The sequence below is a fragment of the Chaetodon trifascialis genome, chromosome 8, assembly GCF_039877785.1.
Source record: "Chaetodon trifascialis isolate fChaTrf1 chromosome 8, fChaTrf1.hap1, whole genome shotgun sequence".
Classification (NCBI taxonomy): Eukaryota; Metazoa; Chordata; class Actinopteri; order Chaetodontiformes; family Chaetodontidae; genus Chaetodon; species Chaetodon trifascialis.
Genome location: NC_092063.1, coordinates 4,164,352 through 4,191,644, shown reverse-complemented (window position 1 = coordinate 4,191,644; position 27,293 = coordinate 4,164,352). Strand labels below are relative to the sequence as shown.

At 42.5% G+C, this 27,293-nt stretch overlaps 1 protein-coding gene across 1 annotated transcript in view; it reads right to left on the bottom strand.

Moving 5' to 3' along the window:
* Nucleotides 1-26,635, bottom strand: part of syt6a (synaptotagmin VIa) — a 31,056-nt gene extending 4,421 nt beyond the window's left edge. The window contains exons 1-6 of the mRNA XM_070968049.1: nucleotides 26,281-26,635; nucleotides 9,225-9,615; nucleotides 7,494-8,055; nucleotides 2,798-2,918; nucleotides 1,622-1,793; nucleotides 542-692 (exon numbers count right to left, since the gene is read on the bottom strand). Coding sequence (XP_070824150.1) covers nucleotides 542-692; nucleotides 1,622-1,793; nucleotides 2,798-2,918; nucleotides 7,494-8,055; nucleotides 9,225-9,403 — 1,185 coding nt within the window. The 5' untranslated portion in view covers nucleotides 9,404-9,615; nucleotides 26,281-26,635. The remainder of the gene's footprint in view (nucleotides 1-541; nucleotides 693-1,621; nucleotides 1,794-2,797; nucleotides 2,919-7,493; nucleotides 8,056-9,224; nucleotides 9,616-26,280) is intronic.
* Between the last annotated feature and the right edge of the window lie 658 nt (nucleotides 26,636-27,293).

Genomic DNA, 27,293 nt, shown 5'->3' with positions numbered 1-27,293 from the left:
TGGCCTCATTAAAAATATGCTGAATTAGCTATGAACAGCTCCTATTTGCAATATACGCATGAATGTACACACAGCTGTCACTGGATTACTGAGAGTGAAGAAATCTTTAAAATGTAAAGATTGTCAGGCAAGCCCTGCACTTGGAGGATCTCTTCTTCTATGAATTATTAATAGTTTTATGGATGTTTATTCAAAACATGCATTGGAGATAATGACGTCCTCAGAGCGAGCAAGTCACACTAACTTTAAAAATATGTGTATCATGTCTGTGTGATCAGATGTGACTGAGTAGTGAGTCAGAGAAAGACTACAGTAACTGCCAACCCACTGTTTTCAGAACACCTGCATGCACCTGTCCCTCTAACCTCAGGCAGTGTTTCTATCTCCCCCCACCCGCTCTCAAAACCTCTTGCCGAGAGCAGAGGTTTCAAACTGATAGCCGAGAATTACCAGCTAAGCTCCCCATTCCTCACCCTACATGACGATCACGCACAGCATACTCCAACCCAAAAAGCCTAAAACACTCCTAAAATAAACCTACCTCCTTCTCAGACTTCTTGGACTCCAGCAGGGGGTGCCAGTGTGCAATGGGCTTGCGTGGATAAGCCAGCATTTCGTTCCAGTGGTCCCTGCCAAGTCCTTCGGCGTTGCATCCAACCCTCATCACACCAATGATCTCATTATGACCTACCCTGTGGGGACACGCACGTACTGTATAAATACATCTGACTTAACTTGACGCGACATCTCATACATCAAATTGTTGTTTATAATTGCAAGAGGGGAATTTTGTAATGAAAGGAGACACAAATCTGAGTCTGGATGTCCTGCCGATTGATACAGCAAATCTGCAGCTGACACCAGAAATGACTCATCCCTGGACGGCCATCAAAGGAGATCTTTGCTCCATTAGCAATGTCTGAAGTGTAAATGAGCTTTTTTTTTTTTTTCTTGACATAATCCCTGGATTATTAGCACAACCTGATTTAATCCTTGCATGAGAGCAGATGGTGAAAAACACAGGTTGGGTTTCAAATCAGTATCTGCTTCTTTTATGCTGCACAGTAAAAACAAACACTCAGGCTGACCTTTAACACACATGTTCTCATTCTGTCAGCTGTCTCCACTGCATCCACTTTTTCTCTTTCCTGTTATAGCTTCACATACTGTAAATATAAAGCCAGTGCAATGCACTTGAAGAACTACAACCGTCTGTAGTCTGAAAATGAGGAATAATCACTAACTATCCCCTCTGGACATAATAAATAAAAGACTCGTACTTTCACTAATAATTTGTGTCTGATATGGTTTTTCCACTCAAGTCTTAATGTGGCGTCTAACAATTCAGCTATTGCACGCGAGATATCTCAGTGTGCATACGTCCACATATTCACTGCTTTCTGTTGCATTTTGGATCATAATTGGCTGCAAACTAGTTGGGATGTCACAGAAATCATGCTTTTATGGACTCGTCAGAGCAGATTTCTCAATGTCTGCACACGTAATTCTGCACGTTGAAGGTCAAACATCCAAGTAACAAGAAACAAAGCACTAATTAGAGCAGAGGACGGCTTGAACATGAGCATTTCAACAAACCAACAAGCCAGACGTTCGTACGTACAAATCGTAGTCCATGACAGAGATGTGCAGGCTGACGTGGTCCATGCTGTCCGGCGGGATGTCAAAGATGATGGCCTCGTTATAGGTGGGATTCAGGGTGTTCTTCTTTATACTCGTCTTCTTCTTTTTCAAACGTCTCCCGTCGCATATGAGCGACACTTTGACGTAGGGATCTAACCGGTGAGAGGGAGAGAGGAAGAGCGAGGACAGATAAAAGTGACTTTATTAAAACAGCAACTGCTGATAATTAAATATCACCGCGTTTGGACACTCCAAGTTATCCATCTTATTTAGGAAACTGCCAGAGCCATAATTAGCATGAAGATCGGGCTTGTGGGATTATTAAAAGAGAGCAGAGCTTTTACAATGTTTGCCTCGATTGCTAAGACGTCTTCAAAGATGTCCGTGAAGATAGAGCCATCGGTGGCCTATTTCATCACCCTGTGTGTGTCTGTGTGTCTGTTTTTCTTTTTTGGCTTCTACTTAAGCATGAAAGCAACCCTGGAGGACCTGGCATCGGTAATGTGCATAAAAGTAGATGAGTCAACGCCTTGTGTAAACAAAGAAGATGGGAGGCCATAGATAGCTTAAACAGCATGACGGGGAAAGCTTCCTGATGAATGCTGATTTCGATCTTCATCCTTCAGTGGCAAATCGCCTCGTATGATCCATTATGTCCCGCTTTAGTCAGATGTAAGCTGCCCTAAATCTATAAACAACAAACAAGAGTGCTTGCTTTGCAACCCAATGCGCTTGAAGGCACAATTTGATATCTACTGGTTTATGAGGCAGAGATTGAAATAATGGCCGACAGTTAAACCCCCAAAAACTCAGGGAATTAAAATCGTGAAATGTCATTAAACATGGGAGGAAAAATGCCACACTCACTCACTCCGAATTACACCTGAACCCTGGCATTTAAGGCACAATAAATGTCACATTTTACAAGCGATATCAGTATTGTGGGGACACATGGAATGGAAAAGTGGAATAGCAGTCGATTAAAATAAAGAGACCGCCTGCAACTATTTGCCGACAATGTCTTAATATTGCAAGTGTTGAATATTAATGAAACAAACAGAGCGCGGCCGCTTGTTCGCTTTATCTGACATGCTTACAACTGGATATTCACAGAGGGATCATTCACCGCCGGACCGCATTAACACACAGAGCACACCTGAGTATCCAGTGATGTCCATGGCCTTGAGGTTCCTGCACTTGATGACAGTAAGCGTGAGTCTGCCTGCGGTGGGCAGGTAGCATAGTGAAAACATGATCTCGCCAAGGTCAACGCTTTCCTGTAGGAACACACACAAAAAACTATCTCAGTTTCACATTTACATTCAAAACTCTGATCCAGAGTGATGCACAATAAGTGGAGTGTCTCGTCCTCCAGCTTGGTTTCTGGGATCAATACTATATTTTATTTATATTCTGCTCTTTGTAACCGCCAGAGTGCACAGTCAGTGAAGCAAACAGTGACGAGGTGGCCTCTTGCACCCACAAGTAATAAAATAAGATTCTATCAACTGAGACTAGTAAACTAGCCGATTAGAGCACAGATTGGATGTAAAGGTGTGGAGAAAAAAAGTTAATATGATGCAAAATGATGTAACTTCACTATTTGCATTTTTGGCTTGAAAAGAACTGCATTAGGAGTGTGTTGTTTGGTAACTGCAGCATTGTTTTTACATCAGGCGCAGGAGGGATGCAGGCGTACTGTGAGTTGTGCTGAAAGACAAATGGATAATATTTGTTGTGAAGCACAGTGCAAGTCAGGGAATGACTTGTGCTGTTGTCAGCTGTTACAGGACAATAGAAATCACAAGGTCCACTTTTTTTTTTTTTTTCAAGAAATGTTTTGACATTTTGGGAAAATAAGCTCCTTGCAGTCCCATGCTTTAACTATGGAGCTAGCCAGGGGATGATTAGCTTAGCTTAGCATAGGGTAAAGGCAAGGCAAAAGGTAGCTTGGCTCTGTCCAATACACCAGCACCTCTAAAGGCCTGGTCACACCTGAGTGTTGTAAAAGATTGCACATTGCACATTATTTAATTATATTAAGGAGTTTGTAAGAGGGAAAAAGCTCTCTGAGCTAACTAGCTCACTACTAGCTTGTCATTAGCTGGACTTAAACTAAGAAAGGAGCAAGGCTAGCAGCTTCCAGCCTTTCTGCTAAGCTAAGCTAATCACCTCTCGGCTCTAGCTCCATAATTAATGCACAGACATGAGGTCGATCTTTGCGTCTAATTTTTGTCAAGAAAGTGAATAAGCATGTTTATGCAATATAATTTTTTGATGACAAAGTAAAGTTGTAAGAAAAAGAAAGAATAAAATAATGCTAACTGAAACAGAAAATGTGTTCTGAGCCTTTCCTTTATACCCCGAAGCACAAACAGCAAAGGTCTCACCACCGACAGATGAAGATATTCAGGTGAGAAAAGGAAACAACAATTTGGCTTCACCTCAAGTCCTCGAGGTTATTTAACTGTCAGTGTCTCCTAGAAACAATTTGGTCCAATCCTGAAATTATGTCTGACCTCCGGATCAACTCTGTGATACATTTAGCAGCCGTCATTCTCACTGCGGTTTCATTGCATTTCAAAAGCCATAACTTCTGATCATGTTTCCAGATGGTGATCACCTCTCAAGGCAGTAAATTAAAATAGAAAACACCAAATTTACAGCTCAGTGACTTCAGCATAATGTAGCCCAATTACCCAAATAATCGAGTGTGGGCTGTGGCTCAGGAGGTAGAGCGGTCGTCCACTTATCAGAAGGGTTCGATCCCCTGCCTCAGGAGTCTACATGTCGAAGTGTCCTTGGGCAAAATGAACTTGTAATGAACTGGTGGCCTGGCCATTGTATGTGTGTGTGAAAGGGTGAATACTGTAAAAGCCCTTTGCGTGGTCGTCAGACTAGAAAAGCGCTATATAAATACAGTCCATTTACCATGAATGAGCCTTGGAAATAAGCCTTCTTTAAAAGGATTGTATCACTAAGATCTCTCATGTAAGAATGTTTGCTTTAATCTGAATTAGAGATGAAACTTTCCGAGCACATTCAGCGCACCTGCTAACCTGTTTCACTTGTGTGGAGACAGTCCTGTATGAGTTTCTACTCCGCTAATAGTCTCAAGTGGAATGAAAGTCCTGTTATCTGTCTCATGTGAGTTCTTAGCCCCATCCTATAAACAGTATTAAGGTCGCACAGACCCTTAATCTCCCTGAATGAGCGTGGTGAGAACCACTGATTGGCAAATCTCAACACGTCTGTCTGAGTGCTGCAGTCTTAACGTCTCTTCTATTTGGCTTTCTCTGCTGCAGAAGCGAGGGATTTCCTTTGAAGGGTGTGAAGGTTCAGCCATAATGCGAGGGCACAGCAGAAATGTCAAGTGTTGTAAAAGCATGAAGTGACACTTTGATTGTCCTTGTAGGAACACAGGCTGTTTTGGTGTCAGTCAGTATCATCTGTGCTGCATTAATCATGTTTTGGCCACGTTAGCAGTATGTCTCCAGGGACGGCAGAGACAATCTGTTGACCGGTCATTAGGTCAGTCCACCACTTTGGTCCAGATTGAAATATCTAATAAAGTGAGTATTTCATTGATTGCTTTGAGGCATCCGTGGCTCCAAGATCATGTATCAAATCAATTTTCTTTCCTCAGTGCCCTGAGGTTGGCGCTTGTGGTTTTGAGTCAAATGTCTCAACAAATGTTGCTTAGGATGCCTTGGAATTTGGTACCTACACAGATGTCCCCCTCTATAAGAAATTCAGTGGTCCCCTGACTTTTCACCGAGCGCCATCATTAAGTCAGACTTTAACTTTGTCCAAAACTCTACTTTGTGTTTCCTGCTAATTTACAAACGTTAGCATGCTAACACTGCAAACTAAGATGGCGAATATGATAAACGTTAAACCTGTTAAACGTCTGCATGTTAGCATCTTGACATTAGCATTTAGGAAGGCCCTTAATCTGCTTCAAAGTCAAATGTCAAGTCATTATTTAAACCGTTTACATTCCCATTGCTTTATTTATCATACACTGTGGTTGCCTCATTACAAAGACTGATTACCTCTTGGTTTTAAGTAATAAATAAGCTCCTCCTTTCACTGATTAGCCTTCCCAAAAATAGTTTATTCAGATCGGGCGCTCATGAGGACTGGTCAGAAGTGAACTAGTCTCCTCCACACTCTTTATCTTAGCAATGCTTGTATGAATTGGTGTTATTGATGAATATCCCTCCTTGATCTACGACCTGAGGAAAAATGCTGGCTCTTTTCTTTACCTCCCTGCACTCAATGTCGTTATCTTTTCCACTCGTTAAACTGCACAGCTTCTTTAAAGCAGTCTTAATCTCACCCGATGCTTAGACGACACCGCTTGTTTCTACTGCTCCCCAGCATCTGTGCATTCTTTATGTTGCCAATCTTGAATTTAATGCGAGCAAGGGATTTTGTCATAAAATCATTTGGTGGTTCGATAAAGTTTGTGTGCCAAAGAGAGGGCTGCCTGCATTTCTGCCCTCTAAGCAATAACGTTGAGATTATTGAACGACCCTTGAAGAAACCCAAGTTCAACAACTGGAGGGAGAAAACTGTCAGATGTAAGGAAGTGATAAAGTGACGAGGGCTCTGAAGTCTCTAACATGGTGCCAAAGAGCGGGAACACTTTGTTCCTGAAAATGGCCCCTGGACATCATCAACAAGTAGGCTAACAGAAACATAATTGCACGAGTCAGAAATATCCTTTCATGTTTGAGATATTAACACCGTGTGACTACAACTAGTCCCTTGATGTATTTCGTAAGTTATAATTATGTTTTTGTAGAATGAAAATCTGAATATCTGATTCATAATAATGCACTGGCTATTTGATGTATAGACATTTAATTCACATTACAGGGCTGCAGCCAGGATTTAAATTCCCCAAATGTACCCTTCCTGCCCTCGGGCGCTTACAAAGTAGATCTTAAAATCTTTCCTCACTGTTTGCATTTTACATTTTTAATTATCGGCTTCACTGTTAAGGGATATTTTCTACTTTCTTTACTTAATTTGTTGGTCTAAAAGTAGTCCCAGGTTGCACTGACATACTCAAAACGAACATCCCACCTTTACATCATGTGTGCTGAGCATCAAAATAACACACAGAGGGCAAAGTGGATGTTGCACTGCTATATAACCCTTTCAGTCTAAAAGGACTGTAATCAGTACTTTCAATGCAAGCTTTCCCCAGGTTGCTAAAGCTGGGCAGACACAATGTTTATTGATCTTTTACACTGTCTTAACACATTTTAATCAGCCTCTCTGCACAACCAGAACCTGCAGCTTTTATGTTCACACTGCACAGATGAATTAGCTGGCCACAGTGTGGAGCTCCCACCGTATGCTGGCTCTGGTTTCACTGACATCTCCATTGAAGTGTGTCAAAGCAAGACGACCGTATTCTCAACAAGGTTGTTTACAATCTGTAAAACTCTACTCTATTAATATCAAAATAAGCTCACTACAGTTTTGGATCTTTTGACAGCAGCCATGAGGAACATCTGACCATGGAACTGCTCAAACTGCAAGACAACCAACCAAAACTTCTGGCATGCCATTCGATTGCCTCACAGACACAACACTGATTGTTCATTACTCAAGTGACAAGCTCAACTGCATGTCGGGGTGACCAATTTGGGTCTAAAATCATGTACATGTACAGTCCCTGATCGGCTTAACCCAGAATTTCCAGAAAACGTCCAGAGGGTTAGGGTCAGGTTTAGATAAGGGTGCAGTGCTCTTGGGGGAGCACTCTGAGGGTTAGGGTTAGGGTTAGGGTTAGGGTTATGTATACTATATGACAGAAAAAGCTGAGAGATTCTTACACTGGTGGCATATTGGATGTCCCTCCATATGTTCGTCTCCCTGGAGAGGTCTGACATTTCAAACAAGTTGTCCAGGACCACCTCCCCGATCATATCATGCCGTGAAAACCGGTCAAAGTCAAAGACGCTCATATGGAGCTTCCTGGCTACCAGCTCATCGTAAGGCACAGGAAACTGGAAGCTCTCGCTGAATGTGGGGTTGAGTGTCTTCCGGTGGACGCGAGTTTGGAACTTCTTGCGGTCGGGCAGCAGGTAGACCTTCACGTACGGGTCAGATGTGCCGCATAAGTCCTTGGCAGGTAGGTCTACTGCCTTGAGGATGTTGACTATGAGGGCCTCGTTTTCGTAGTCGTACTTGAGGGAGAAGTTAATTGAGCCACAGTTTTTGCTGCTGCCATTCTTGGACGAATCCTCTGATTCCAGGGTCTTCTGTTGGTAGAGCTCTGGCTGGATGCGACCAATGCTGGTGGTCTTTTCGTCTTTGTCCACCACATAGTCATTTCCCAGGTCTAGGCTGCCAACCTGCATCTGCCTGGGCAGGTGTCTTTTGAATGAATTGTGCCTGCAGGGACAGGACAGACAGGAAGAAAAAGAGAAAGGTGACAGGGAATTTCTTGTGTTTTGTGTAAAACAGTTGTAGTGAAGACGAACAGGGAAACTTTGACTTCAAGGGACACGCATTCAAAGACGCGCCGAGCTGACCTCAAAGAACTAGCGCTGACAAAGGGTGACTGATTGTGTCACCTCATGCCATCTCACATATTGTATTAAAGTCATAATTGATCAAAAACAACAGCTGCTGGCAGGCCGATTTTTCTGTGAGAGGAAATTAGCAGTGGCCTGTGGCCTGTATTTATACTGTTTTTAAAAATGCATGAAAGGAATTACCATCAAAAGCTAGTCTACTTCTCAGGTCGCTGTCATTGCTTGGAATACTGATTATGAACTTGCCAGATTTGCATCCGACAGTTTTGCTTTTCTTTGCTTTGCACTGGGAGTTTCTGGTCTTTTGCATGAGGAATGGGAAAATACAATAAAAGGTGTAGGTGAGTTTAAGATTAAACTCAAGATAAATATTAAACAACAACAAAGACAAAGCACAGTGTCAGCCCAGTGTGAACCAAATGAGGAGCCAGAGGTGACTGATGTTTGCTGTGTCAGGACCCTAAATGGAAATTTTTTGCTGCTTTAGTCGAAGGACAAAGAGATGTGCCTGTAAAGGAAAGCTGCATAATAAGCAGAAAGCAACTGATTTTCACTTAACATGGCGACAACGTGGGCACTGCTAGTACTGGCACAGCAAATGTTTTTTTCCACCACTCCATTAATTCTCATGAAGAAACCATCACATATAATTAGTCTTACCACAATGACCTGCAAAGAGCTTCCTCTGGGGCAGAGAGCAACATGATCTACAGTATTTATTATAATTAACTTTGTAGATTCCAAATTGATTGAAAATTTCACATTTCATTAATGATACTTGGTGCCTACTCTCTGAAAATACACAATGAGTAGCAGTGAGGCTTTTTCTGATTCACACCTTTTGCTTTATTTCATGTTGCATTAATGGACCTTCTGTGCCACAAGATGTTGTCTCTTGAACTCTGCTTGTGTGCGCATGCATGCATGCTTCCATGTACCCCTGAGCGTATTTACACATGAATGAGCACATCATACAGCCTTGTGTACTATCAGTTGCGCATACATGTGCACATGTATATGACTGACCGAGTCGAGGAAGCCGGCTCAGTGGTTTGCCTCTGCATGCGTTGCGTGCGACGCAGGAAGTGCTCCCTCATGGACAGCTGCACATCGGTGGGGATGTCAGGAGATGTATGGCTTATCTTCACTGCTGCCTCCAGGAAACCCATCGAGCCCATGGGGTCCTTCACCTTCTCTGTCGCCATGGTGACCGGTGGCTGCTGGGGGCTGGGAAGCAGGGGAGGCGGCTGCAGCGGGCAGGGCTCTGGGCCACAGGCCGGGCTGAGGGCTGGGCTGGGGAAATGGGCCTTAGTTCGCCACGGCACGCAGCCCAGCTTCCAGGAGACGAATGTAAGAAGGCCCAGCAGAGCGAGGCCACAGACCAGAAACACACCGAGCAGGAGGCCAAAAGAAGCGTCTGGTGACGAGCCGCGGGGACCAGAAACAGAGGATCACACAATATGGACAAACAGATGGTGATTACAAGGGTGAGAGAGGAGAGAGAGAGACAGGCCATTAGGACATGATTTTTCTAATGGTCTGGTGCTAAATCAGTGGTTTTTATATAAGACCAAGGACAGTGGGCCAAGCACACTGTGAGATGTGCCTCATAAATATTACAGTAACTTCCATTAGTCTTTGCTTCAGCCAAGGGGTAAGGGAAGCATATTAATGTAAACAGAATTCAAATGTGAGTATGGTGCTCACATATACATACACACTGATAATTTTATATGACATGAGGCTGGCCATGCAGGTAAAAGTAATTATAGTCTGACACATAATAAAAGACAGCAAACAATGTATTTGAATGTGGAAAAAAACACTCATGAGAGTAAAACCAAGGTATCAGAAGCCTTTCTGTTGGATTTTTACCATGAAACAGATAAAAGGAGCCGGGCACAGTCAAACTCATTTATTCTCCGGCATATTGAATATGTTTCCTGGGGAGCAAGCAGCACACAAAGACCTGGAGACGAACCAAGAATGCTGACAAGCACTCCGCAAGGACTCATAGGGACAAACACAGAAAACATACAGCTCTGTATCTCTGCCTTTTGCCTTTGGGACACTTGCCAGAGATGCTCCATTCCTGATTTAAAGTAATTATATTTCACCGCCTGATACTTCGAATGTGTTCTGCACTTTTCAGACGTGACTGAATTCAATTCTCTACATTTCGCTGGAGTGCTCTTTTCTACACACACACACACACACACACACACACACACACACACACACACACACACACACACACACACACACACACACACACAGACTGATTACTTGGATTTATCTGCAATAACTCGCACTGAGGAGCGTCTCTGAGGCTTCTCAGAGGATCCCTGAACTCCCATCTCCACATAACACTCCAGAGGTATCAGGAAGCTGCTTCAAGGCAGACTGGAGCTGCTTTTTTCTAATATTTACTTGGCTCAACCTTTCCTCGTTTAAGCACTAACAAGCACAGAAACCTGCAGGTGGGGTTGTGTTTATTTGGGGTCAGGCTCTTAGAGGATACCTGTGATTTATTATTTATATGGAAAATCAGATGATGATAGATCTTGTGGTCTTTGACTGTGGTGGAAGAAGGATTCTTTACTTAACTACATGTAGCAATACTACAGTGGACTAATACTAGACTACATGAAAAAGTCATGTACTTAAGTACAATTTTGCACCATGTCATCATACCTGAACATCGAATACAACAATACAACAATACAACTGTGACCGTTCTCCAAAACGACATATATGACCGTTGGAGAGGAGCAGTTTTTTTTAACAGTTGCAGTTTGGTTACGTCATGCTAACAGTAATAAACATGTGATTAATGTGAAATCATGGCATTTTGGTTAGGTTTAGGCAACAGAGTACCTGATCAGCTTTTGTAAAAGATCATGGTTTGGGTTTGAAAAATACGTTAGTAATGTAAGGTAAGCTATGTACATACGTTGAGTTACATATGTGACAGAAGATAATTAAGTAGACCAATGACAGCCTCACAAACACGGACTCAAACAGCAGGGTTTCATACATAACGTGTCCAAGGACCGAATCCTGTCAACCTGCAGTGAAACAAGCGTATAATGCAAGACATAATTCTGGGTGGGCACTATAAGAGTGGGTAGTACGAACATAAAAAAATTTATAAAAGAAAAGAATGATACAGTTTTATGCAATTTGACATGTATTCAAAGACTTTGGGGGTATTTTAAAACTTGGCTTCATCAGTATTTGTCACTATCAAGGTAAATACTGCATATGTGTATATGTAGAGATTTCCATGTACATTATTTGTGCTCTTATGGTTACTGAAAATGAAAGTTTTTAGAGGCATACATTTCCATAAAAAGACTATATGCAAATTCAGATTCATTTAGAAAACATAGATAATAGAGCCACAGGCGAGAGGACCCCGCCAGCATGGTAATAGCTGAGCTTTCACACACAATGCATAGGAAGCAGCATGAGTGTAGATGAGACTGTGCTGACGCCTCATAGCAGCGTCTGCTCCATTGCCAGTGAAAGCTCAGGCTGAGCAGCAGTAAAAGTCAAGCTACTCAGCCTCCATTTAAAGATCCATCATCACCACTAACCTGAGTACAGATAACCTGTAACCACACCTACACAGTGATATAACTTCAGAGTGACTGGAGGCAATTATTCCTCTCTGTTTCGACCGCAGTGACCATCAATCACAAGTCATGATTAGTGAGTGAGTGCGAAGGTCAGGAGGCAGCAAGACTGAGGGATGACGAAGAGGTTTTCCTGGTTCCAGCCAACTATCTTGGAAAGCAAAGGATGCCAATGTTTATCAAATGCACTGAAGTGTGAATAACTAATTCATGATAACTGACTTCATGTTGATGCACTTTAAAAATGGCCTGATGCTTTATGAACCACTTCAGCAACACAGCTACAACAGCAGCTTACACATCACTGTTGACAATCTAATTATGTCAAATATAATAATATATCAATCACAGGGGGCATTTTTGTGCAGTACTTTTACTTTGATACTTACAGCACATTTTGCTGATAGTATTTCTGTGTTTATACTTTTAAATGCAGGATTTTTTTGTGCATTTCCTTTTTTTTTAACTTGCAAATGTAAATGTACACATTATACAGCAGAATGGCTCCAGCTAGTGTCATATTTTTAATCATTCTATACACTTTTTAGTCTGCAGCAAAGCATCATAATTCACAAAGTCTGCATGTTCACTAAATCACAAAATCACTAAGCGAAGTAAGTGTAGGTATCTGATGAATATACAGGAGTAGAAAGTTCAACACTCCCCTCTGAGATGTAGTGGAGCAGACGTATAGATTAGCAGAAAATGAAAATACGCAGGCAAATTCCACCACTGGTGTTTGATGTCAAATGATATTACATACAAAATATCTCACTCTCATAGTTGTATGACAACATCTTTTATGTCAAAACTGTCCTTAGTTGACCAAAAGTCGATGAAAAGGACCGCTTTTTGCACAAATTAAGCGCTTTCATGTTCAAAATTCAAACTAAATGGACTGTCCGCTAAGCCGAATTTATAGCTTCGCCAAGCGGTGGCCAGGATTTCAAGTCTGAAGGATTTATTCCTGAGGAGGATTTCTCAGCTGTCCACAGCCCTGGTCTCTCCATGTCATCTGAAATTTCACACAGCTCCCCACAAAGCTTTCGCCTCGACTTGACTGTCGCTCGCAGAGTCCTCATCCGCCGTCACGGCAAATTGAAGCAGACCCTGCGCCGTGCACCGATATACGAAAGCCTGTGGTGACAGTGTTTCGCTACAAAATGCGTTGACAGCTCAGAAATTTGTATTTGAGTATGTAACTGTGGCTTGTTTTACTTTTTCCACTAGAGCAGCACCATTCGAGTGAAGTATCCGCTGACACTGGGGGGCCTTTCCAGAAACAAATGAGACAAATGACCCAAAAAATCAAAAAAGTTCATATTAATGAATTTTGCCATTATTTGTCTTTGTCTGAGTTCTGTTTGGTGGACAATCATACTGTAACATATGGAACTTAAGCTTTGGGGGCCATAAGCAGGAAGTATGATGCTTCTATAGATTCAGTAAGTTATGTGTTTGTTTTAGCCTTTATTTGTTTACATTTTGGCAAAATGGCACCATCAAAAACATGCTGAAATAGCTATTAGAAGCTCCTGATTGCATTGTACTCATGAATATATGGACAACTATCACTGGATTGATTTGATACGGACGAAAATTTAAAAACACGATGATTCTCAGGCAAGTTCACGACTAATGAGGAGCATCTTTTTTCTGTTATAGCTATGGTGGGTTTATGGAGGTTTATTGAATATGCATATCAGAGTTAACTGTTTCCTCCAAATGTGTAAATCACACTGAATCTTAAAAATATGCACATTGGTTCTGTGGAGTTACAATTCCGAAAAGAAGTGCAAAGTTTGGATGCAAATGACGCCAAGCAGATGTGAAGAGTTTTAAAATACCTTCGTCTTAGTTAGTGATACTTTGAAAACATTTGCACTAAATTACATCTAGCAGCTAGAGGATGAATCTGAGAGTTTGTATAATGACCATTTGACTAACTTTTGCGCTGATAAAAGTACAAAAAGAAGTAGAAACTGTGGTTATTTATGATGCTTTCTATGATAATCACAGCAGCTGGATCACACAGTTGTTACCAGACTGGTTCAATGAGGTTAATGAGAGAACTCCAGTGCTGCGAAGCCGACGGAACAGCTTCCACCATAATGACGGCAAAAATAGACGTGTTGATGCTGAGATGCTGCTAAGTTCTCAGTCCTTGTCTTACGAGACAAACTGTATGCAGAGAGCTAATGATGTAGCGCTAGAGACAGAGAGAGAGAACCGGGCGTGAATGCCGGAGAAAGAGCGAGCAAAGGAAAAGTCGTTGTTCTTCCTCTCCAGACAGATGGGTAATGGAGCAGAGCTGTGTGAACATATTACTCCCTCTGGACACAACCTCCCCTGACAGCGTGAGACTAGACCGACCTCAGGGTTTAGCACACTATTAATGATCACACCCACGCCACGGAGGAGTGGACTATCACTATCCTGCAGTCAATCAAAGGGGTCTTTTCAGATCCTTTCATGCTGAAAACAAAATCAATACTTCAGAGGCTGAATCAATCTCACTGTAAAGCCCCTTCAGGTTTGTTTTGGGGCAGGCGCAAAGGGCGAGGAGGTGAGGCATGGCGGTGTGAAAGGCAGGTATAGAAAAATGAACCGTCCAGGTATTGACCTCTGAGCTGGGTGATTGTGGTGACAGCTCCAGGCCCTAAAAACGTCGTGGCGTGCTTACCCTTCCCCACAAGCTGCACCACATTGAGCTTTGCAGCGAGCAACCGGTGGCTGGTGGCCGCTCTCCCTGCTGCCGCTCTGCAGGCTTCAGTGCAATCTCTGTTTGATTCAGTCATCAAGTCTCATTCATGCTCCTGTTAGTCCAAACCAAGCAGGGCTCGGCTAGACGTTATCAGGATGCACAAATTGAATCAGGTTTGTTTTGGAGTCAGGGAGCAAAGGGAAGCCTGGGGGCTTTTCTCTTCTTTTTTTCATCAAGTACTTTCAAATCTAACCTGGTTCCCATAGTAACTCGGTCATTAGAGAGAATATGCGCTCTGTTGTGAATTGAGTCGTCTTCAGCAGGAAAAGTCCACTGAAGATGAGACACAGAGGTGACGGAGACGTCAACATGCTGTTTGCGTGGAGTCGTGACACGCTGTGGGCTTCGGTTGAAGGCAGTGACTGAAATTATTAGCGGGGGGATGATGTGATGTGTCTTTTTATTTTATTTTCAATCTTATCTTTCAAGATTTGTTGTAAAAAAGTGGGATGCAGGGAATAAAAGAGACTCTTTGACAAACATTAAAGCATAAATCTAGCCGCTGTGCTCTTCTCGTGTTCAAAATATGTTTTTCCATAGCACGCACCCAAACCATCAGAGGGCTATTTTATAACAAACAACATTTTTTATTACTGAAATTACTGTACCGTAACACTCGGGCCAACTAGCCATACTCATGCTGCTCCTTTATCTCCATGTACTCTTCATGGGTCATCGGCAGGCGATGGCTTTTTGCCTGGGTTGATTTAGCCTCAGTCCTTTAGCACATTAGCACGTATGCAGCCATCATGTGCATATTAAAAATCACAGAGCTTTACAACGAATCCGCGTGAAGCATTACAAAGTCAGCCGGAGACAGAGTTTTCATACAAATCACAGAGCTTTAGCGTTAGCTTTGGCTGGCTGCTGTTGATAAAATCAATTAACGACAGTTGACACAATTTGTGTTTGCCGGCTAAAATGAGAAGCTGCTTTTATTCATTTCTCTGTGAGAGGGAAGACTAACAGTTTGAAAAAATAGGATGAGTTGTAATGGTAAATTTGCCACAGTTGTAAACTGCATGTATACCTGTGAGAACAGACGTTTTGACAGGTGTAGCAGCAGTAATAAAGGGGGCGGGGCTTAGCTAATGATCTGTTGGTGGCTATGAGAAAAATGTGGCTCCATTAGGATATTAGGGTCTCAAGCTCTTTGTGCTTTCTCTCTTTTTTTAGTTATAATGATAAACACAACAACTCCTGGGAGGGAAGATTCAGCATCCCATTCATTTCCATACGGTCCCCAACTCCCCTCAGTGATCAATCAGCGATGAAGCTCCTGCCGTGTCGTGTACTGCTGGCTTCATTTACCTAAAGGCCAATGTCTAAGGATGGTGCTGAGCACTGGTCCGTCTGAGCCCTGTAGCCCACAATTACTCATGCTCTCTGCCTGTCACACATGACATCTGATATTTCCGCAGGAAAAAGTGAGGAGCTGTGAAAAACATGTGAATGTGGGCGAGCAAAAAGTTATGACAAGAAGAAAGTTCACTTTTAACTTGTCTTTTGTGATTTCATTCCTTGTGACAGATTTACTTTTTTTTTGACAAATTAATTTCTTTCCTGCCTAAAAATGGTTGCATGCACAGCTACTGTCTATAGATATATAGATAGACCTTTTTCTTGCATGGGTCGCAGCAAGTTTAAAAGTAATTAAAGCCTAAATATTGAGTTTGAGAGGAGTTGTAGTTGCAGTTGACTTGTTAATGGCTGCAATTTGCAGAGAAAATTAAACTGGTTCAGGAAAAGTACACTTTAGACAACAAGCAGTGACGTTTCAGGAAATTGGAAAAGTGCATTGACTGATTTCAGCACAAAATAGGCTTTGTCGTTCACTACAGTCTCTGCAAACTGTAAACGTGTCCTGAACACACTTGTTTCAAAGCTGTCAGTAGTGGCTTTCCCTAAGGGGAGAAATAATACCCTCTAATCTTGATGTGGGTACCTCAGCCATTTTTGGATTTCTGTATCCCGTGGTGTCTTTTTCAGAGCGATCAGAAAATCCCTTAATCCCCCCAGATCCTCAAATCCTAAAGCCCCACCACATGCGAAGAGGAGTTTAGGCCCCAGCAGATCAGCTGGAGGTGTGAAGATGAATGTGAGGATGAGGACGGAAACATTATACTTTCAAACTACACCAAGGTGGTTCGATTTATGTGGGAATTCTCTAAACGACGCTCACAAAAGCATTTCCTTACTCAAAAAACATAGTAGTCATTATTGATTGCCTTAATTTGGAGGTTTTCTGTGTGTGGAAATCGGGGGTGTGAACCAGTTTTAATGACTGCGATGGTGAGCAAACACTAACAGATGAAGATGTTCCTCCCAGCTGACTAAAAGTTGCATTTTATTACACAGTATACTTCCACTCAGAGAAACCAGTTGCGTTGGCAATAAAGATAAAAGAGACAGAACCTTTAAAGACACAGATGACTCTTTTCCATTATGTGAACTCAGCAGCCTCAAGCGAGGAAGCTGAATATTGGGCACTTCGTCAAATGCAGCGGAGACAAAAGATGCACTAACCCCTTAAAACCATTTACTACTGTTTGTCACTCAGTCTGGTTCACATTTCCAACCTGAGAGACCGAGACATCCCGTCAACTGGAGATATGCTCAGATATTTCAGAGCTGTCTGGGGGAGCGGGGTGGTGTGGTTTCTTTCTGTCTCAGTTTTGCTGAAATATGCGACAGAGATGTCTGGTCCTTTGTGAAATCGGTGACAGCTGAAGGACGCAGGCGACCTCAGCACAGCAAAATAATCCATAGATTCAACTTTACTGCAGTTTAAAATAGGCTAAAGATGAAATCCTCAGATAGAGCATCTGTGATTTCTGAGCGGCACCAGAGGGAGTGAAGGATTAAAGCCATGTTAATTCCAGTTTCATTAAGAGGGGGATTATTTATTAGATGAGGAATATGTCAGGTTTTGTCTTTTTACAAGGAGTGGGACATTTTGGGAAATACACTTCTTTGATTTCTGGTGGCGAGAGACGAGAAGATCAGTACTGCTCCCATACAGGTGTACTTTCTGTACAGCCAGCAGCATTTTAGCTTAGCTTAGCACAAAGGCTGGAATCAGAAAAAAATGCCTGGCTCTGTCAAAAGGTGACAAAAAAAAACAATTATTAACATGTTATATCTTTTTTTGTTCAACCCATCCAAAACAAACATGTTAGAGGCGCTGGAAGATGGATTTGGACAGTGTAGCTAGGCTAGCTGTTTCCCTCTGTTTCCAGTCTTTATGCTAAGCTAAGCTAACTGGCTGCAGCTTCATATTTCACTGACAGACATGAGAGTGGTATCGGTCTTCTGATCTAACTGTACAGCAGGGTGTGAGTATTTCCCAGGGTAAAACAAGCACCTATAACTATTCCTTTAACTGGTTCATTAGCTGGTTTCCCATTTACAAACAATGAGGACGCGTTTAGAGGTCTGTGTGGCTCATCATGCTCCTAAAACTGGCTTACAACACAACAACATGTTGAGGTAGAAGAGTCAACAGGTAGTGTGGGTTAAAAGCAGTAACTCAGATCTAAACAGCTAATTCTGCAAAGGTTATCTCTTGTGGATATTTAACATTTTCCACCATTTAATTTTGCTTCCACTGCAGTTTATGGCACAAAAGCATTTTCTCATGTTGATCTCCTAAACCGCTGCCTTACTGTCTCATTTTCTACTGCTACTGCTGATATCGCCATCTGATTTCTGGCTGCTTACAAAGTGATTTGCAGCGCTGGAATATTCCTTATTATTATTCTGTGGCATTGATGTCTTTATTGTGGATTTCTTTCCTGAAGACCTGTTAGTCCTATAAATTCATGACGCCTGTTAAAGAGAATCCTTAACTGCAGCATCAGTCTAATTTGTGAAAGAAAGTGATTATCATCGTTCCGACAGATTTATGTTGACGTTTCTAGAAATTGGGCGGTTTGAAATCAATTTTTTGCCCTCTGAAAGGCGCGTTTCTCTAAGCCTTGTGTTCCCACTGTCTCACTACGTAATGAGTTGAGTTTGCTAATGGACTTCAGAGGGTTCATACAATGTGCCAGCGCTCACACTCAATAATCCACCCAGGAGAGACTCTCAGAAAGCTGTTATCTCCTCCACAAGTGCAAAGTTAATCAAAGTGCAGTCTCCCTTCTCCTCCACGTCTTCTAATCCTCCCAACGCTTCAAAAACTGTTGTCATCTGTCCAGGAAAGTTAAAATATTAAACTCATTACAAAATTCAGTATATTTTGGTCTGAGCACGTTTTCTGTCGTGTCAAAAGTCTTTCGATTGCTGTGTTCTGCGGCCAATCAGAAGCCTCGCGGGAGCCTCCACCGGGGCTGTGATTGCCGAGTTCAGTCCAGTACTAGCATCTGGTCCTATCACACAATTAACCTGCTTGTTGACCAGGAGCCCCTATCTCTGTCGTACAGCCTGCGGCGTGCCAGGTTGCCTTTACTCGTGGGGGCTGCTTGCAAAGAGCAAACGTTGAAATAGATTGCAGAGCTTCACAGGCTTGTTCAAGAGAAAATAAACAGCCAGAAACAGAGGGAGGGTTTGGAGAGGCAGATGCTCACACTGTTGCATTTCTATCACGATTTACATGACTAATCAGAGATAATACTTCAAAATCAACCCATTACTCATTAGCACTTGAAATACGTTGTGACTTTCTTTAGGCTAAGCTTCTGTTGAACATTGATCGGCTACATTGTCAAACCATCTGTCGCAAAGTTTCTCTTACTTTGTAACAACATTTAACATGATTTTCACTCTTAAAAGTCAAATGTCTGATGGATGAAAAATGTGATTTGCTGTTGAAATGTGCAACGATGTTCAGAATCCAAAACAGTTTAATGGTAAATGTGTAACATGTTGGCACATGAACACATGAAATAAAAACACTGTCAGTGAAAATCCTCTTTCATTTATCTAAAACTAACCACAAAGAGGTTTTCTAAATTCAGTCAAATGTTCTTGAACATCAGTAATTTATGTAATAAATTAGCATATATATATACAGGTAATTACATTCAGAATTACACTAAATTCAGGAAGACAAAAACGCAGAATTTCATCAGTATTTCAAGCTGTGCGAAGCAAGATCTCTGTGTAAAAGCACCTCATCCGTCGTCCTTGAGACGCTGTACCTTTGTCTTATTTAATTGTGTAAAAAAGCATCAGCTACGTGACTGCTGGGAAATTTTCTTTTCCATTCTGAGGAGATAAAAAAATGAAACATGAATATTTAAAATGCCTCCTAATGATAATAAATAAAACTGAATGAGAACTTTAAACTTTAAAACATGACTTGTATTCAAAGATTTTCATTTTCAGCAGGAACCAGAAGCCAAACAGTACTGAGACATAAACTAACACATTGTTAATTAAGGTCTTTTTGGGATTTGTTGACAAAAACTGGATATTGCTGTCTTTATCTGTTAAAATACATTGACATTGAATGGCACAAAGCGGTGTAACATTGCTGTGTATGATGATGAAATGCTGTGAAAATAGTGGCTTTTTGACAATCAGACATACTGTAAATGTAATGTTCTTTTGGGTTTTATGCAGACATGACAGGACGTTAACAGAAAGAGCCATGTGCTCGCACAGCATTTGGCACCCGGTGTGTCAAAGGGAGCAGTTACATCATTAAGTTTGTTTCATAATGGTTGCATCAATAGTCTTGTTCAACACAGTCATGACATTTCAACACAAACAACCCTATTGTCCCCAAACTCCAGATAATATTCACTTTAAAAAATGTTTTTCCATAAACAGTTAATAATAAATCTTTAATTATAGATTTTTTCTATATCTGCACATGGCAGTTACGATTTAGTTTAACACTTGCTTGCTGTTGTGTTTTAGGAAAAGTCCATCCCGTCCTCCACACCCATACACTTCCTACATAAAGGACACACTGCGTCTTGCATTGACACTGAACAGCGGCATGAGATGCAGAGTTGCATAGACATAATTCCTGTGGAGACAGACACACGGTGCATCATCCAGGCTTCATCCAGCCCCTTCAGCTCCAGCCTTCCCTCGGGCATTACGTTTGGATAACATCCAGAGCGGCGACAGACAGAGATCCCTCTGCATAGCTCAGGTGTGAACTCGAGTCACCTCGCTGCCCTCGTTCATCCCGAGTCGGAGAGGTAACATGCCATCCCTCAGCCCCCTGACATGTGGTATATCTGCATCCTGCCTGATCTATCATCCTCCACAGCCTTGTCTCACGGCATGGCTAATGAATTTTTACCGCCCAGAGAGCTATAAATATCATATCCAATATGAAGTTGTATGATTTGTTTTATATGAGACTTGGAGGAAAAGAGTATCACAAACCGAGCCGAAGTTAGCAGCAGGTGGACTGCATGATCCGATTCAGTAATAAAGACTGACAATTTACGGCATTACAAGGGTGGAGAACCTTTATCGATTTGGCCTATGCTTCCTGCATGGCACAATATGGATGCTTTAATTTCCAGAGGTATCACAATAAAACTAACAGGCTGCAATCTGGCCCCTGTAAAAATAGCTTAAGCTCATTTTCAGTCTCAGTAATTTTCATCACCAGGGATTTTAAATGGGTGTGTTACATCCATTACCAACAGAAGTTATAAGCGCCTGGTACTGCACGACCAAAGCCTTCGCTCCACTCAAAATGCTCCATCGCCCTGAAATATGGCATTGTTAATCATGAGGAATAAATATGACTAGCAGCTATCCTGTCATGTGTACGGAGAGGATATGAGTGATGTGGAGGGAGTGGGAAGACGCTACAGCTTCTTAATGCCTCTGATTAGGTTAAGGGAAAATATGTGGGAGAGGCATAATTGAAATGGAAATATGTTTTGGCATACTTGAAAACCTATTAAAATGTTTGATTGTTTACCAGAGGCTGTAAGGGCAATGGATACTTAATAGAGTTTGTTTAGAAGACAGAGTGAGGCAATAAATATGTGTACATTACATAATACTAATATGGGTTACTGTTGTTGGTGGTAGAAGTAATATCTCAAAGGAATAGTTAAACATTTCTGGGAAATATTATTTTAGAGTTCAACTAGCTGTTTCTTCCTGGTTCCAGTCTTTCTGCTAAGCTAAGCTAATCGGCTGTAGCTTCATATTTACTGCACATACAGTCTGACATAGCTCAACATGTTGGGAAATACTTCTGCTTTCTAAAGAGATGAGAAGATTAATAGCAATCTCATGTATTGGATAAATATGAAGCTACAGCCAGGAAACATTAGCTTAGCTTAGCTTAGCTTAGCTTAGTGTAAAGATAGCCTGGCTCTGTGCAAAAGATGCATCCAAAGCTAACAAAATCTGCCCACCAGGTCTTCTAAATCTCACTAACTAACACATTAAATCTACTTTGTTTTATACGGATTCAACAAAAAAGATATAATACGTTAATTAGTGAGCTTTAGAGGTGCTGGTGGGTGAATTCTGCATGCAGCTCAAACGCTCAGTATGGTGCGTTATTTTTTAATTTGTTTAATATGTAGAAGAACCAGAGTGTGAAAACATCAATTTGGCTTTTTGCCCTGGATTATTTCTTGGCTGGGACCACTGGGACAACTATAAATTGCCTTTTGTGCACTTTTTGTACAAATTAAATAAACAAAAACGCGACAATTAGTGAGCTTTGTTTCAGTCAGGCTTCATATTTAATTCTGTCCAAAGCCTAATCTTCAAGGACACATGAACTCTTGCATAAAGTAAAAACTGCCACGACATCAGATTTCTTCGGGGGGGCAGGACCTTGGTTTGACCTGACCTTCGGCCTTGGGGGCCTGAACGATGGTTGCAAACAACAAGTCAGCACGAGGAAATGATGCATCCATCACTCTGAGTCTGTTGAATCAAGCAAGGCCTGACATTTGGGGCCCACGTGCTCAGAGGCCGGTCGCCTCATGATGCATTATGGCTCAGCTGATAACAAGAAAAATGGCAAACACGAAACGTTTCATCATGTGGAAGCATTATCGCACTAGAACGATCCCCAGCACTGCTCAGCGAGGCAGTTTACCTGCAAGGCTTTAGCGGCTGAATCCGCTCATTTCTCTGCCCTATAGCTACGCTGATTTGATGCATCAGATCTTGATAAATGATTATTGATTGTGCAGATGCAGTTCAGAAGCCGTGCACAGTAGTGGTGTAAAGTAAGTGTACTCCTCCACAGGGAAGCCATGAATTAATCATTTATTGATATTGTTCCCATATTTTCCATGAGGCGTCTTTATATGTTCGGTTCAGCTCCCAAACAAAAACCCATTAAAGCACTTTTCTCTCCTGCAAAAACATTCTGGGATGCAACCTCCAACGCAGAAACTGTCCTTATCGACTTTTTGGGTCAACCATTTGAAGAAATCTAAATTTACACTCCTCTGTACACCGGACAAAAACAGAGCCAAAGAGCGCCTTCGGGGTGTTTTGGTATTGTGTCTCCTGGTGGTGTTTGGGAAGAGATCACAGTGTTCAGCTGCAACATCCGGCTGTGATGAAAGCTTTTCTGCAGCGTGAGTTACAGTAAGATGTCTGAACTGCAATGAAATAAAGGCTTTTAAACTCGCTGACACTCCTGAGTGTCTTTGATTATTTATTTGTTTCCTCGCAAATTTAGCTAGAAAGTGTAATTATGGAACAGCTTCATCAGTAATTTGTTGAGATGCTGTATGAAAATGTTGATAGTGATGAGGTTTGACAGGATTATATCAACTCTGCATCCGGTTCTGGATCCCTTATTCTTGTGTTTTTCGGTAGTTTGTTTGGATGAAAATTACGTTTTAGAGTTGAAGCAATTAGCCAATTATTCGATTAGTCGACCGACAGCCACTATCTTGATGATCACTTTATTTTTATCATGCAGTTAAAATGACAAATATTCCAAACAACAAGCCTGAAAGTTTGGGAAACTCTGTTTTATATGATGGTGAACTGAAACTGCGCCATCAAAACAAGCAATTTGATGGCGCAATTTGGGCTCCGGGAAATTGCCTCCAGCATTTGTTCATGTTTTATAGAACGATTTATCCGGAATGAAAATAATCATTTGTTGCAGTCTTGGACATTTTAATTTGAAAAAATCTTTACGGTTTATACCTTAAGGATGTGACACGTTCGCCACGTTTTGTCACTGCTCTGCGACATTCATTAACCCGTCCTCACGCATTTATCTTTTTTTGATGAGAAGGAAAAAAAGGTGTTTGGTTTCTCACTGTGGCTGTGCTGCAGCTGCAGAAGCTACTGTGAGAACAACACGATGGAAGTAATATTCATTCTACTTTATTATTCAGCAAGAAAAGCTAAAGAAATGGCACTGAGCATCACCTGCAGGCACAATCGCTGCTGCTGCTACAGGTCACAGGTTGCAGAACACAGTGAAACAGCTGAGGCGGAGCTCTCGTCCTTCTCCAGTTCTGACTTCAACATGATGGACAGCAGACGCATTTCTATGCAACACACTTGTTGTTCCCTGACTTGTTATGAGTGTCCTGCACTCTCTGGAACTGGTTCTACTTGGATGAGTAGAAGTAGGTCGGCCATGTTCCCTCAGTCAGTCTTGTAAACAGCTGTGTGGTTCATACAGGTCACCGGTGTTTTCTTTGCAGATGTCTGCTGCGTCAGACAGACTGAACATCTACAGAAAGATGAATTAAAGATTCGATAAGAGATTTAGAGCCTAGCAAATCCACGTATTTTACCAACTTGGAGCCAGATTCCCGATCAGAACCCATCCCTGTTTGCGGAACATTTGCATTTCAGTAGCATCCATTCAGGAGCTTTTCCGCAGATGCACCTCCTGAGCACAGGATACTCCCCTCCTCCCTGATGTTTCTTTGAACATTAGCTTCTTGTGCTTCTTCCACTTAACAAGTACAGTCATTGTCAGTAACGCATGTCCTCTTGTTTAAAAGAGCAATACAGCTTCCTCTCGCGGACGGCCAGGGCGGGGTATCGATCCAGGCCAAAGGGCTGTCAAAATTCAGCCCAATTTCACGTGGAGCCTGGAAGGAGCCATCAGAGAGATCAGCATTATCTCCCTCATCCTGCAGCTGTGTGCTTCACCAGCATTATCACACCCCTGTGCACTATTGTTAACACACTAAGCCGCCGCATGGGGACATTTTACAGTCCAGCCTCAGTGAGTGACATTTTAACAAGAAGTCATAAAACATGTCACAGCAGAGAGGAGAAGAAGACAAATGCCAGAATCCCTGAATCTGCTCACAAAGAAAAGCGAACGACCCCCGAGGCTATCCTGATCACACACAATCACGTCAGTGCTGCTCGCCACACACACACAGACATGCACACACACACACATGCATGCATGCACTCGGTCACATGCGCTTTGTAACCATGTAAATCCAGAGCAGAGCCACCACACGCATCCACAAACACACACACACACACACACACACACACACGCATCCACAGCCTGCCAGGAAGGGCCACTGGGGTCCAGTCACGGCAGGAGCCAGCTGAAAACTGATAAGGCTGGCTGGATTTGTTTAATTCAACCTTCTCTCAAAGCTGCTGCAGCAGGCGGAGGAAGAAAAAAATCTAACTGCGCTGTAGGAACAGGTGAAGGGACGCAGGGGATCCAAGTGAACCGCAGAGATAAACATAAACACTGACAGGATTAACACTCAGCTCCACATAACAGGTTGCACATTTTCCCAGCTTCCGTTTCCAACTGCACTTTGTGACAAATTCAAGGCAGGAATCTTTGCTCGTCGCCACACCTGAAGTACTTCAAATCCTAAGTGACAACGTGGCAGACGATGATCAGAATAACACAATTTCCTCACACTCAGGCTGACACGAGGTGCAGGGGATCCTGCTGTACCCCCCCGCCCCCATTAGCCCCCCAGCTCTGGCGCTTCATCAAAGTGTCAGGATGCACGTTGATCAAACCCGGCGAGGGCGAGGAGGAGGGGGGAGAAAAGTGACATAAGCATGTGCAAACACAAGCAGACAGAGACGCAAATAGAAAACACACACACACACACACACACACACACACACACACACACACACACAGTGACCTGACTTAACATTTTACGCTATGCAGCTGAAGTGCGTCCCCTCTGCCGTACAGGTGCAGGAGGGAACGTGAAGCATCAGTTCAGCTGCTCAATAATTGATAAAAGCTGAGGAAGTCAATATCTCACCAATTTCGCCGGGGCTCAGACAGCAGTGTAATGGGCAGAGGTGTGTAAGACAGAAAGTGCAGCTGCAGACATCCTCTCTGATCAAATATTAACATGCTGCTTCATAAATGATAGAGAAGAGTGTGATATAGCCAGGGAGGCAGCCAAAAAAAAAAAGGAGAAGTAGTTTTACACCAGCGTGTGTTACTGAAAAGTAAACACACACTGTTAGTCAAAGCTTAGCAAATGAGAGCTTACAACAGTATTAATGACTGATTAACAAACAGAAAGCCGCCGCCGCCACCGCCGCTCTGCATCTGCCTCTGCATCCTCTCAGATCCCACAACAAACTGACAACCTGCAACCTGCTTCACAGCATCTCAGCAGCAGTGAAACCAAGCCGGAGAAATCAATCGTCAGAAGCGAACAAAGAAGGGGGGGAAAAAAGAAAAAAGACGCTCAAAGCATCCGATTTGAGGCGCTGATTCAATCTGCTGTGACAGCTATGTACTCACCAGTGACAGTGTCTCTCACTTTTCCTCTCTTGATCCCTCACTCTCCCACTTCTCCCTCCCTGTTTCTCCTTTTCCTCTGTGTGTCTCCTTTTCTTTTTTTTTTTCTTTAAATCCCCCCCTCACTCTCTCCTCCTCGATCCTCTCCCTGGCTCGCTCCTGAGCAGAATGAGTCTCCACTGCGCTCAGGAACCCTGTTTCTATGGCAGTGTGAGCAAGCAAGCAAGTCAGCAGGATACTGTAGTGCAAATGTCTGGGGGCAGATCCCTCACTCAGCCCGGCGAGCAGTCAAACAAGCTCAATGGCCTCTCACTTCAATCTTGTTGTGCTAAAACACCCGCAAGCCACTTCAACTTCTGTTGCAGAGAGCATTGTTGAGACTAAACATGCAGTGAAAGGGCAAAACAAAAGAGAAACCCAGCAAGGGAAGATTTATTTGGCCCCTAAAAACACATGCAATGCAGCAAAAGAAACATGCATAAGTTTGGAAGCATGAATAAACATGAGGGCTTCCTCATTAATATCAAAGCTTTTCTTTGAATAGATGTCCACATGACACATTCAAAGAGTTGTTTTATTTTCTTTTTTTTTTTTTTACATAGAATGAGATTAGGCAAATGCGTCACAAGGGATCAAAAGGGGGTCTTTTTTCTTTTTCTTTTTTTTCTTTTTTTGATGAGCAACACATGCAAGCCTGTGCTTTGTTCTGTGTCGAGAGAGCTCGCGCCAAGCCGCCGAGATGAACACGTGTACCTCCACACTCTGCTTCAAGAAGCACACACCGCTGATTTAATAAGCATGGAGAAAGTGCACCTCAGTCTGCAGCTCTGGCCGCGGTCATGCGACATATTGCAGCACAATCAGTACAATCTTCAACAGGGAGAGAGAGAGGGAGAGACGGAGGGGTGGGGGAGGAAAGTGCCAGCCCCAGTCTTCCCTCTATCTAGATTAGCATCAGTTCCTCAACAGGCTGTGGTCCGCAGAGGGTGCTTCCATGACCAGAGGCTCCGACTGCA